Source organism: Chelon labrosus (assembly GCF_963514085.1).
Source record: "Chelon labrosus genome assembly, chromosome: 15".
NCBI classification, from domain to species: Eukaryota; Metazoa; Chordata; class Actinopteri; order Mugiliformes; family Mugilidae; genus Chelon; species Chelon labrosus.
The window spans coordinates 17,080,006-17,094,415 of NC_140348.1; the positions used below are offsets into that span (position 1 = coordinate 17,080,006).

Consider the following 14,410-nt stretch of genomic DNA (forward strand, 5'->3'; position numbering starts at 1 on the left):
CTCAGTGGGAGCTCGGCGAGAGGAAGGCTTTGCTAAATTACAGTGGTAAGACATTTACTTTCAGACATCATGGGGGTGATGCACATTAAAATGATTTTCACTTTGGTAGATGGCTGGAGCACATTTACGCTTTTATTCAAAGAGGGCTGAGAGGGGGGAGGAGATAAGGGCTGCGAAAGTCACTCAGTCAGTTCGCATGCTCTGGCACATACTATACTTTGATTTTGGAGCTGCAACCGGCAGTGAAAGTCACACCGCGTGACACCTGTGAAGGCAGCTACACATCTCTGTGGCTAGAAATCATTCTGATTAGAGAGCAAATGGACACTAGATAAAATAATCCAATAACATAAATTTCTTTACGTGCCCCTAAACATTAAACAGAACAGAACTCTTTTGCCGCAGTGGTTCTGCCAGCCGAGGAGAGTTATATCTGCTGGAAATATAACAGAAGATTTGTTCACCACACCTTTATTGACAACACTGGATTTCTTTGGCAGAAAGAGAAGACCAAGATGATTCTAGCTCCATTCATCATTCGTCTATTCAAAGAGCTTGTTGTTTGGCTTCTGACACATTTTTGTCCTTCTTGGAAACTCTGATATTCCTGATATTAACCACACGCGGAGCAAATATTCTCAGAAAGAATGTACTCATTCCACCCAGAAAAAACGCTCAGAGCCAATTTAATTGATTACCGAAGGTTTGCAGTGTACTTCCCAATCTTGGTCAGTTTGGAGTGGTCAGATTAGGCTTTTCTATTTTTGTTTTTCCCTGATTAGGCCATTTTTTATGAATTTAATGTAATACTAGTCCAGTTCAGTTCAATTTTACTTATATAGCGTCTATAACCGAGGTCTTCAACAGGGGGTCCGCAACCCCTAGGGGGTCCGTGGAGGTACTGCCGGGGGCGGTCGGGAAATTTTTTTTCCATAAATTTAATTGTCTTTAAATACACATATACATAAGTAGGGGGTCCCCGTTCCATCTCTCCATCAGTTTGGGGGTCCTTGGCCTGGAAAACGTTGAAGACCCCTGGTCTATAACAATACGAAATGTCTCAAGGCGATTTACGAAACCTGACCTGAAACAACCAGAGCAAGCACGAAGGTGTCCGTGGATCACTTTTATCAGGATGAAACCTTCAGCAGAACCCAGCTCATACGTATGGAGGGTTCATCTGCCTGATGCACGGTTTACGCTTCTGCGTCAATTTGACGGCATAGCTACAGCGACAGCCCAGACCCCACGCAGACCCTAACACTGTAGCCTGACGTGCACCTCCCCAGAAATGTAACTACTGTGATTGGTCCGCTTGGAGGTGGCGTGTTTCTGCTTTAGTATTTCCGGCTGCTTCTCCATCTCGGCAATTTTCGAAGTGATTGTTTCGGATCAATAAAGATTGAACACATCGAGGAAAGGTTAACTGACACTGGTTAACAAATATTTATGTGACTCGTCTTTGCCAATATTTCGGTGAAAGTTTCATTTGCAGTTGTTGAAAGTAAAGCAGGAAGTAGAAGCAAAACTGAACTCGACTGGCAAAAAAGACACAGCGCCGACTAGCGTTTGGGTGGTGTTTTTACAGAGAGCCAGACTGACGAGTGCACAAGTATAAATGGCTCGCACCGGCATAGACTACGTAGGTTACAGTATATAGTCCTGCAGAGGCATAAACCGCACTTAAGGCCAACCAGGTATAGACATACTAGTGTCCATGTAAATGATTTTGTCCGTGCATCATTGTTGGGTTTAGCTTGGTTTCTAAATAGCTCACCAGCAGAACAGTGGAAGTTATGCTCAGGTGATAATTGGTTCCAGTCAAGGTTGCTGCTGCAGGATCTTAAATTCAATCCATGTTTTCTCCTAAGTAAACTTTCCACTATTTCTTTATATACTGAGCTACAACAAATGAAAGTCTTATACAATAAAATGGTAGTAGTGAATAGCATTGTCTCCTTGCAGCATTGTCAGTACCAACATGAGTCAAAGCTGATTCAAGCCAGGCACCAAAATTCAGCGTAACGCAAATTGACCCCTGACAGTTCAGTGAGAAACTCGGGTGCATGGAGTGAAGCTCACTCGTTTTTTAGCTTTGTTTTTTTCTCAGACTTGTATTCAGACTCTTCACGGCTCATTTCTGCATCACATGGAGTCGGGCTCTTACAACATGACTTTTTTACACCACCACTCTTAATGCGTACTGCGGCAATAAAGAAAAGAAAGGTGCACAGCGGGACGCACTTGCCGCTCTTCACCAGAGGCAGGAAACATCTGTCACTATGGATACTGACAGCTGCCTGTTGTGTTACGTTTATGCGCAGTTTATTTGCAAATCCATAAGATCCCCGAGGCAGCGAGCATGTGCTATCAAACAGATGGCAATGGTCTTTATTTTCTGGGTTTTCACTGCGATGTGGAGATGGCAGAAGCTGAATTGGGGGGAAATCATCTTACCTTTTCCAATTCGCTAAATATTCAGAGGTTTTGAATTGACATAAAAAAAGAACTGTTCCAATAACCAACAACATATGAACTTGTGTTTTTTCCATAATAGCGCTGCTTTCACATAAGATTGACATTAACAATAATAAAACAGCGAGGAGGAGTTTATTGTTCACATTCACCTGCACCAAATACGGCAAATAGTGCATTCTCCTCAGCAGTAATTCTTTCAGTATTTTTGTCATAAAATCTTAGTGAATCACTTACCCTGCATTATTAGTTCTGCTGGCAGACCTTCACAAAAGCTTCTGCTGTCTAACCTAAGCTGCCTCTGCTTACTGAATACATGCACATATTTTAAAAGAAATGTATTACATCCAGTCCTTTGTGTAATTAGAAAATGTGGCTGCAACTCTACGAGAATAATTTAGAGCATAATAACTCATCTTTTCTCAAGCTACTACAAAGAAGCACGAGCTGAGGCTCTGCTAGCAATACATTCATATTCTTGGACAAGCGTTATATAATACTGCGGTTTATACACAAAAAAAAACAGCACATACATATGTAAAAGTCCCCGCTGTCCTGAGAAATATAGAGAGGGCAGTCGACCCTTTTATTACTAGAGCAGAGCTGGTGTGGTTCTCACATTGCAATGTGCAACGGAGCACAAACGGGATATTTTAATTAGAATTTCTGAGGAAATATGTATTTCTGGTGAGAATTTACAACATCGAACTGCTGAATGTCGTGGTAAAAGTTTACTTTGCGAGCCAGCTCAATTGTCACGCCGCAATCTAGCCTTTCAGGGTTCAAGCTATGCACTTGTGGCTGATATGCAAAGGGGCAAACCGAGCGTCCTGTGAGGAACAACTGCTACAACTTCGATTTGTCGCACATATTCCTGTTACGTAGCGACAAGGACATTCAGTTTGTGGCTTCATATCACCAGCTTCCATTGTCGCCTTCTCACCACTAGTCTGCATGCAATAGCTAGCCGTGATAACTGCTTGCGAGCATTCAAAGCTCCTCAGACTGTGTTTTTTTTGCAGTTTTAGCCCATAATAGACAGATGGTTCGACCAATCACCTGCCAAGTGCCTGCCCTTTTTCAATGAAGGACTTTATCCAAGCCAAGGACGACTTCCCAGATGGTTCTGTGCAACAAACCATCTGGTGCGTCAGGTTAAAAAAGAGGATTTTACTAAACTTGTTGTAACATAGACAGCTAATGAGTTACAGATTCATGACTTGATATGAGCACGCAGAATGCAGTGAGGAGAAGCGACATGACGGCGCCGCCAACGCTGTCCCCCTCCTCAGTTTTCACTTCATTAATGTAAACCCAAACTACAGCTTGCAAACAGGTAAACAAATAGATTAACACTTTCCTAGACGTCCTGTGACAGTGACATATTTGACAGTGTTTTTTGAGGCATTTCTCTGACAACTAACACCCAGAAACACCAGGAACAGATTAATAATCTTGCACTTTCCTACTTTTTCTCCCATTTCTTGGCACGCTGTGTTAAAGTAATTTGTATTTGGTTTTGCCCAGTGCTGATGCTGTATCATCTTTTTCCTGGCCCAGTGAGCAGGCAGCCTTGTAAGAACATTGGATCCGTATAGGAAGAAACATGAACTCCATAACGTAGACTCATGCAGCACAACTCTTCTATTAGGCTTGTCACATTTGCAAACGCTTGATTAATATTTACAGCTTATGCTCAGCAAGAGTACACAACATGCACATTAATTATAGCTAAGTTCTCCAGGCTATAAGTTGCTGGAGTCTTGCAAGTTGTTCCATACTGCACTTTAATTGCTGAATACATTATTTTTCATTTGTAACTAAGGGCATGTAGTGTAGAGGAGCAGAGAAAAAACTTCATGCTTAAATCTTATCTTATGCAAAGAAACCCTGGGTACAGCAAACCCAGAAACTGTTTTTGCTTTGTTTTAATAAGTTTAATAATAAAATGATGGAGTCAGCAGTAAATTAAGAGCTAAAACATAAGGTAAAGTAGTCAACTTACTGGAACTAGGAATTTTTTAATCTCCTCCAAGGCGTGACTCATTCGGGAGTAGGCCTCTCCAGGTGGAGCAAACACCTCGATTAAAACGTGTAGATCATTACTCAGATGGGCGTATTTAGCCTCCCCGCTTTTCCTTAATTCTTCTTCCTGTGAAAATAAAGAGAGCAGGTGAAGGATTTTTGTCCCTGAATGATTAGCACACGTGTTGTAACTGTTCTGTCATGTACCAATCAGCCACAATATTAAAACTACTGACAGGAGAAGTAAATAACATTGATCATCTTGTGACAATACAATGTTCTGCTGGGAAACTTTTGGATCTGGCATTCCTGTGGATGTTACTTAGAAATGTAGCACCCACATAGACCAGACCAGGCACCCCCACCCCATAGCAATGACACTCCTTGATGGCAGCAGCCATCCCCAGCAGGATGTAGCCTGACACAGGCACATATACAAAAATGGTTTAGGGACAATTCAAAAAAACATGAAAAACAGCACAAGGTGTTGACCTGGCCTCCAAATTCATTAGATCCCAAACTGATCAAGTATCTGTGGGATGATCCATAGAGTCCCCTCCTCTCAACCTCAAATGTCCATTCTCTGATGAGTCACAACTGGTTTGGAGGCACAAGGGAGACCTATACAATATTAGGTCACAATGTTATGCCTCACAGGTGTGTGCGCATGTCAGCTTTTAAGTCAGACAAAGAATTAAACTGATTCTAATGCGCCCAGCAAGAGCTATACAGTAACAATAGGTTACCTTCAGGAGAAAAACTGAAAAAGCTGATCAGTCACAAGGTTTAAATGTCTGTTACATCTGAGGTTGCAGGATTAGCTATGCAGATACGTAGACATCAACCAGTTTAAGCCAACAGGACATGTCCTCTGGAGACCAGGAATGTCTTCACTGAATTTCTTGGCAATCCAAGACATTCAGATATTTCAGCCTGGACCAGACCGACACAGTGGAATTACCATTCTACGCTGCTAACTTGTTCTCTATCAAGTGACAGTTAAAAGGTACCACTCGAGAGTGTGATACGAAGATCTTCATAATCTATTGCAAATGCAGGATAAAACCCACATAAGCATTCATGCCTTAGTTTAAAGATAAGGAGACACTTGAGCAATCACTATATTCATCACCAGGAAGACACTTGTACCCTATGCAAAAAGATTTCTGTGTGGCTTTTTCTTTATCCTCACTCACAAGGAATAACTTAACTTCTAGAGGGTAATTACTGCTCATCTGACAACTGGAGAGAGGGAAAAAAAACAAGAATTATAGAGGAGGCAGTAGAGCTTAGTCATAGTTTGTCGTGTATAGAAATTGTACTTTGTGAATGCACTGCAGGCTCTGCCTCTGCTAATGTCTAAAGGGACGGACATTGTGTCACCCACACACGGCAAAGGAACCTTGATGTGAGTAAATGATTTGGCGATCACCTGTGCCAAGCAGGAACAATGAAAAACTTTATGAGTCTGCGTGGCTGCATGCGAAAAGTAATATTATTGGAATACTGTATACATGTTTAGTAGTCATGCTTTTTCAGAATGAGGGGACTTGCGAATGAGTCTGGCGGAAGTGTGGGCGGGTCAACGATAACCGTCGCGTGGCTCCACTCTCGGACTGTACTGCGCAGACTCCAAAGTCACAAGATGGCGCTGCCCGTATCCCCGGGAAAATAGCATCAGTTTGGCCAATGCAAAGAAGTAAGGATGCGTTGTCCATATTTATATACAGTCTATGGTTTGCACATGCATCAAATACAGAGAAACACGTAAAAAAAATAAAATAAATTCAAATATTCAGTCACATTTCTGCTCTGTTTTCTTTCCAGCACGTAAAATATCTGTCTCTTTAGCTGATAAATGCCAAGGCCTGTGTTTTCTATGGATATGGTGCTGAGCAGGTGGCAAACAGTGGGTTGATGAGAGCAGTGGGAGCGAATAAAAATGGCAAATTTACAGACTTTGAAAAGCTGAGGGAAACTGCAGAGTCCACTCAAATATTCTACCAAAATTAAAAACAAAACAAACACCGACTGAAAATGATGTTTCTAACCAGCTGATCATCTTGTGATCTCATTTTAGTGACTCGGTGTGTTCAGTTCATCATTACATGACCCTGCAGTCACCACTTCAGACCACATCAGCATCAGCATCAGCCTTAGGGATTATCTTGAGATTAATAATTAGATAAAGATTTTAAATTTAATTTCCTTATTAATTTGATGAATTACAACAATTTGTGAAACTCGTTATAAGAACAATGTATACACAAACACACACAGGAGTATTACTGATGAAATCAGGAACAGAGGTAACGTGGATATATACTGTATATCAAAAATATAAAGAAAGAAATCCAAATACAGGGAAGCAGGGAGTAGTCTAGAGGAGGCACCTGAAGTAAACAAACATTTTTCATCCGAGCTCCTACAGAAAACTATTCTCATTACAACAAAACATTAATCGCTTTTGGAGCCTCACTCGAGCCTTTATATTGTCTGTAAAGGCTTAAAGATCTCTAATATAGCATGAAGCTATGGCGCTAGCTCGACTTAAGAGGAACCAGTTGAATCATAAAAATCAATTGTACGCTTGACGAGTGATCAGAAGTGATGTCACACATGAAGTGGTGTCGTTTTCTCTACTTGAACAGTAGCAAATGCAGAAATTACTCTGTCACGCCGGAATAAAGACTGACAAGTCGTCCATCATGCGCTCTAACAGTCGGCTGTGGAGTGCTTTGCTGCAAGGACACCTTGATGGTGGCTGTTAAGAGGGGTAAGAGTGCCCCTTATGCGCTTTTTTTTTTTTTTTTTTTCCTCCATCAGAAAATCTGGAGATTCAAACTTTTGTCCTTGCATCTCAGGGCCGTTCTCTACCCTCCGAGAGGAGTCGGCTTGAATTAAAAGTCGCTCCCAAGATTAGAGCATTGTTCACACTCCCTGACAGACCGCCTACGTCGTTATGGATCGCATCAAAACGAGCATGTGGGAAGATGTATGTGGGAGGCAGTTTTACACTGGGAGTGGCGCACACATAACTACACATCAGTCACCATGACGGAAGTATGCCTGTAAAATATAATAAAAAAATGTTAGTAATACAATTCCACTTAGAGGTTTTAGATGAATGACTCAGCACCATGTCAACTCAACCCGTACCAGTGCACAAGGTGTAATATTGACCGTACGGTTTAATATGAGTGCATGAGTTGTTCTGATGTTACATTTTCAAACATGAAATATTGGTCTGCTGCCGGACTGATGCACCCTGCTGAGAAACCGGATAACTTGGCCCGAAATGTGTGTTGACAGTGTGCTTTTGCATGTAATGGGAATTTGGTTGTGTCTGTTCAACACTGGCTGGCGGAGAGCTCCCCTGAACGGCAGCCAGCCTTTCAGGCATAACCTTCGGCTGTCAGCCTCATCACAGAATCCTTCAGACTTGCTCTGACTGAACACAAAAATCAATACGACAAGCGCAGAGAAACAAGCAAAATCAGATCATTACAAAGCCATTGTCGGTAAGAGTCAAAACTCTTAAAAACTGGTATATAAAACGGCATTAAGCACGATTTCCTGTTCAGTGTCACAGCTTTAACAATGCATGCTTGTAAATAAACCGTTATGTCGCTGGCAGTTTGACATTTTAGCGCCTCTTTACTTAATTCAACACACTGAAGACAAGTTAATGTAGCACATGAGTAAACACAGGCGGACCGAGTGGCAGGAAGCCAAAATTTTAAATGAACCCCTGCGCCAGCCAAGGCTCATCCAAATATTTTATGGCTAAGAAACGTCTCAGTGACTTCAATTGCTGTCAAAATGAAGACGTTCTGTCTTAGGCTTGAATGGAAATCTGTGTACAAGGTATTCATTTATAATTAGATTGTAAAAACAGTTATTGAAGAATGTTTTTAGTTAGCTGTCCAAAAGTTAGGTCGATCAAAAATATCCTTTCACAGGATTGTGGATTAGAGATTAGGTGGGGTGGGTTCTCCACGAACCAGAGGGTTAGCAGTCCGATCCCCGGAACGTGCCGCATGCCGAAGTGTCCTTGAGCAAGACACTGGACTCACAGTTGCTTCCAGTGTGTGGCACTGGTGTGTGAATGTGTGTGAGCGAATGGGTAGATGCGTCTGTGACTGTAGGTAGAAAAGCACTATATAAAAACAAGGCCATTTACCATTTATTTACAACTGGATGCCTGAAAACCCTTAACCAGAGTATACACTAAATATACACCGATCAGCCACAACATTAAAACGACTGACAGAAGACATTGCTCTGGGGTGGGGGTGCCTGGTCTGGTCTAGGTGGGTGCTACTTGTAACATCCACACGAATGCCAGGTCCAAAAGTTTCCCAGCAGAGCACTGAATTGTCATGGGCACTGACACCGGCACGGTTTAGGAACAACTCAAAAAACATGAAAAACAGCACAAGGTGTTGACCTGGCCTCCAAATTCACTACATTCCAAACTGACCAAGTATCTGTGGGACGATCCACAGAGGCTCCTCCTCTCAACCCATAGGACCCAAAGGTCCCCACTAACAACATTCTGTTACCAGACACCACAGGACACCCTCAGAAGGACCATGTCCATTCTCTGATGAGTCACAACTGTTTTGGAGGCACAAGGGAGACCTACACAATATTAGGAAGGTGGTCATAATGTTATACCTGATCGGTGTACACTACATTTACAACTAATCCTGAGCCTAACCCTATCCTAATAAAAGAATGTAAAATGTAAAAGAAAGAAAGTATAAATGTTAACATAAAAATAAACTACTGCCCCCGAGTTGATTTACATTTGAAACTAGAATTAGCATGCATTTCTGTCCAGAGTTATATAATATATGTAGTGAAGGAATTTAATAAAAGAGCTTTGGAGAACACGGTAAAGCCACAGTGAAGTTGACCTTTGGCACTGACTATCACCTCATTTATCTATCCTACTGGGTGTTTGTGAAAAGTTCTGTCATGGGTAGCAAAGTTGTAGTTTTGTGATGCCACAGTGACCTTTGAAAAGCAAACTGTAATCAGTTCATCCTTGAGTCTCAGTGACAGATCGCACCAAATATTAAGAAATTCCCTTCGGGAGTTCCTGAGATATCACATTCACAAGAATGGGCCAACTCAGACAACTCAGGGGCTTGAAAACGTATTAATGATTCACATTTCTTCATAATTTTGCATTTCTGATGTTTTATATGAGTGGAGCATCGTCATCGCACCTCACAGGAATACCACCTACAGCTCTATCTCCATCTAGCTGTCCGCAGAAGAAGAGAGCACCCGCATTTCAGAGACGGAGCAGAAACGCTGCTTCTGAGTGAGCGTGTTTTAAAGCTTGCCTTCATGTCGGCATGAATTCTCTGTAACGCTCCTGTTGATGAACAGATCTGTGATTTAAATCCTCTTTTCCTCACTGAGCCTAACAATAATGGTCAGCAGCTGCTCCGGGGTTTGCTTAGTCAACTGCAGCACCTCAGTGGGAAACGATTCTCTTGATGGTCATTGTTTATCCCATTACAGTTTTGTTGCATTGCAGTGATTTTGTAAAAATAATTACATGTTTCCTGTGTTAACTAGGAAGTTTGTGTGTTTAATACTATTGACTCGGGATAAACTGAAAATTGGTTCTTTGTTAAAATATGTTGCAGGTGCCGGGGTCTCAATATGAGATAAAGTTGGGCCGGTTTAACATTTATAAATGAGTTCACATAGATGTAAGTATATGATGTATGCATAAATCTGCAAAACTCACTCTATATGTGTAACTCATAACATAATATGTGCTAAACAGACACCATTTAAATGCCATAGATGAACACCGGAGCCACACGGATACGTTTAAAGCTTTAATTACTAATTTTTATCTGAAAAATGTTAGTGCCAACATTTCAAATCTTATATTCCAAGTGGTTTTTGACTACAGAACCAAAACTAGGAAGGCTGTGACACACCAAGCCGACGGTCGGCACACACTGAACTCCCTTCCCATTGTTCATCTTTATCTCATCTGAATATTTCAAGACGAGACTGTTTTTACAACGAAAGCTTTACGGCGGTTTGGTGCGTCTTGGTCATAAAGTTCAAGCTGGTCATCAAAACCAGACTTAAAACTACAGGCAATAGCTGCAACTTCGGCCAATAACTATCTGTTCATCACTACAATAAAGTCCATTTTCTTGCATATAAATATCAATTCCGGCTGCTTTAAAGTCTCTGTTACAGCCTCTGCCTCTTGCATTTTGCATTCAACCTGCTCTCATTGATGTATTGAAATGCAGCTCTGGTTTCACCAAAGAGGTGGTAAGAGCGCAAGTCCTTTGTCATGTCAAGATGTCTGAACAGGCGGCTACAGTAATAATAGCAACGTAACTCTATAGCGGCGCGATGAGACCTGTTACGAGCGTGAATACCAGATCCAGCTGGCTGTCTACGCGCCCGCTCGGATAGGTTTGGCTCCAGGGGACTACAAGTCAGCAGGATAAATGACTTTGGCGAAGAGATTCATTACTTTGCATTCATAATTGACTACTACAGCATATGCGATTAAACAACACGCCGAAAAAAAATATTCCCATTTTCGCCTACATATGTTTGTCAAGTAAAAGCTATTAATTCTACTCTGGGTGTTATTCGTCTCAGTTACTGCTCAAGATAGCGTTTGTGTTATTCCACTGGTGAAATCCGAAGCGCTTTGTTTCTGTAAACATTTCTGTGAACAACTATATTTCAACGCAGATCAATACCTTACCTTGCCTTTATCCCTCATGGACCCTTTGCCGAGGATGGACATCTTCACTCCCGTCTCTTCTTGTAACCGTTTCATAGAATTTCCCCGCGGCCCGAGCAGCTTCCCGACGAAATTAAACTGTGGAGAAAAAAAGGAAAATCAAAAACTTCATCAATGCTTCCAGACGGTGACGAATACTGAGAAACGTGATTTATATATGTACAGACTATTGTTTCTGAAGCAGCGCCTCTTAGTGTGCTGGGATGTAAAAGGAATTCGATCTATTTGAAGAAAAGGTTAACCATAATAGATGCTCGCTGACCATTAGTCATCTATTATCAATATAATCTCCCGTTCCAGTCACCATTTATCATGTGAGAAAAGGCTGTAATGTAGCCTGTGATAAATCAATATAATTGCGCTCGGTGTGGAACACATTAAAGGTGAATGCGACTCTCATCTGCGGCCCCACATAACATATGTGTCCATCCTTTGCTTGAACTGTGCCCTTGCTGGTTATGTATCTTATTGGCATTTCGGGTCACCCGTGTCGTACAGAGGAAAAAAAAAAGAAAGAAAGAAAGAAAAGGGAGTGTGGACTCAAACCAAACTGAGACTGTTCCAGAGGTCAGTGCTGAGATAAAGTCAGAAATAATGAGTTTCTTCCCAGTGGGAAATTAAGTAATACTATCCAGATGACAAACTATCAGATTCAAGCCTCGGGCTCTGACTATCATTTCACTCTCACTGTGCACCAGCTAGTGTTCATACTGGGAAAAGTAGCTCTAGGTTGTTGCAGGCACAACACTGCTGAGATTGGCGGTGATTAATCCAAGAACCGAATCCTGAAACACAACTGTGGTCATATGGGTTTTCTGGTGAAACGCGAAACAACCGTAACATCACGCACGCTTTTTAACTGCAGTATATGCTTCAAAAGTTTGCTGCTGGATGAGATCATAAGAGACCACCTCCGGAGCCGAACAGGTGGCCAGCCGCCCACCACAACACGCTCTGTCCAACCCTAAAATTATATTAACCTTTTCGCAAAGCAGCCTCTCCCACTGTGACTGAGCAGCTAATAACTCCACTGCCAGCTGTGTGTGGCTGCTGCAACTCAACTCCAATAACTGCGCACTCAGCTCATTTCATGGACGTCATTAACATCACAACTGAGCGCTGCAACCAGGACAGGGACGCGCCATGGGACTCCACGAGATGAAGCAAAAAAAAAAAAAGGAAAGAAAGCATCCCTACTGTCCTTGCTCGTCCTCTGATCTGAATGATTAAGGCACCTTTGTAGATGCGTTCCTTCACGGGAGTTGCTCTGACAGGACTATCCTATAGCTGGCAGGGAGCTCGAGAGCAGATGGTCGTTGCGGCTACGTCGGGAACGCGCTCGCTGGGCGGTAGACTAAGAGTGGCCTGTTTTCATTAAGCTAATGAATGTCTGGAGCCACTCTGCAGCTCCATGGCGAGCAATTTGGGCTACAGAGAGGGGTACGGTTCAGTGTTAAATGAGGTTTGAAATGATGCTATGTACCCCCTGCAGTCCCAACTCTGAAAACTATGCAGATATTAGAAGAAAGGATGTGGGTGTGGATGTAAAATATAATGCATAAAGATACTTTGGACCATTGATAGATAAAACAATAATAAAATCTGTGTCCTTTTGCAAAGTTCTGCACGGGTGCAAACTTTTGTGGATTGACTGAATTCAATTTAAGTTATTCTCCATGTTATAAGTAATTTTTATAGATGGTTCTGCGTTGTGTGCCCAACAAGTTGACAGCACATCAAGTAAAAAGGGAGTCGAATTGCACTAATCTGCAAATCTGACAATGCAGCTGAGCAAAGCACTCTGCACAAGGACCTCCATTACTGAGGTCTGTTTCTTGTACTTTTGAACAGTATTACAATGACTTTACAGACAGAGCTGCAGTGGCCTTGAGCGCTTGGCGCACTGCAAGGTAAGAAAACAGATACAAAGAGGAAAACCACAAGCAAGCTGACAAACACATCCACCAGTTTGATGTCTGTACATGTGCGGCATGACAAAATCCAAAAGCTTACATCGTCACGTACGGAGGACAAACACTGAACACGTTTCCTGTGAAGACGTCTTTTGTTCTGTTTTTTTCTCGTGCAGCGGCATTTCTGTATTTGCAGCGTGTTTCATTATGTTGCAGATGTGCTGTCAAACTGATGAATGTGCTTCTCGGCCTTCTTTTACGTTCTATTTGCACGCGTCCTCTTTAAAGGGGAACTCTGGCGATTTTGCACATCAAAGTCCGCTCAGGCCGTCTTTGTGAGCGCCGCTGCACATGTGACAAAAAGTTGGGAAGCCTTCGGTTGATCCGCAGGGAACTGTGTGAAGTCTGACAAGTTGCCTCAAGTGATGTCACTGTCTGTTTTTAACCTGTCTATCACTGAGTCCAACAAGGTCGGAGGAATTCAACGCTTAAATTCATTCATTCATTCATCTTCAACTATGTGATGAGCTGATAAAGTCACTATGGACAAGACCTGCTTTGACCCCCTTTATTTTGCTTGCTTGTGCTCGTTTCTTAAGTGTTTAAAGGTTTTATCATTCATTCATTAATTTTCTGTCAACGCTTGTCCTCTGGAGGGTCCACACTCACACCCACGGCCAATTTAGAATCACCAATCAAACCACTTTGGACGGTGGGAGGAAGCCGAAGTGGCTGGAGAGAACCCACACACGTACAGGGAGAACATGCAGAAGAATCTTTAAAGATTTTAGGTACAAAAAAAATGATCTTTCATTAGTTTAATATAGTTCTTTGTTCTCACACTTTCATTGTTGTTGCATTCACACCATATGTGTGAATTAGATCTGACATGGGATTCCTTGAAGACCTGTAAATAAAAATAAAACATGGACTAACCCAGTTGAACGTGTTCAAATTAGAAAATCTCTGCTCAACACCTTCATATTGAGGGTGATCTCGCTGTAGGTGTATGAGGAAGTGTGACATAATGTTGGTCCTTAGCGGAGAGTGATGCTGCACAGACAGTAGCTCCTCTCAGAGGCTTTAATGTGACAAATTTAGAAGCACACTGACTAATCCTTTATAAGCAGTTTTGCACCTGTAATGCATCACAACCTCTTTGCGCATTAAGTCTTAAATATTCATAAGGAAT

At 42.1% G+C, this 14,410-nt stretch overlaps 1 protein-coding gene across 2 annotated transcripts in view; it reads right to left on the reverse strand.

The window, feature by feature from the left end:
* The window catches only part of khdrbs2 (KH domain containing, RNA binding, signal transduction associated 2), a 65,169-nt gene that overhangs the window by 26,281 nt on the left and 24,478 nt on the right, over positions 1-14,410 (reverse strand). For both annotated transcript variants that reach the window (XM_084562432.1, XM_084562431.1), the window contains 2 exons: positions 11,267-11,383; positions 4,481-4,627 (listed from right to left, as the gene is read on the reverse strand). In XM_084562432.1, the coding sequence (XP_084418558.1) occupies positions 4,481-4,627; positions 11,267-11,383 (264 nt within the window). The remainder of the gene's footprint in view (positions 1-4,480; positions 4,628-11,266; positions 11,384-14,410) is intronic.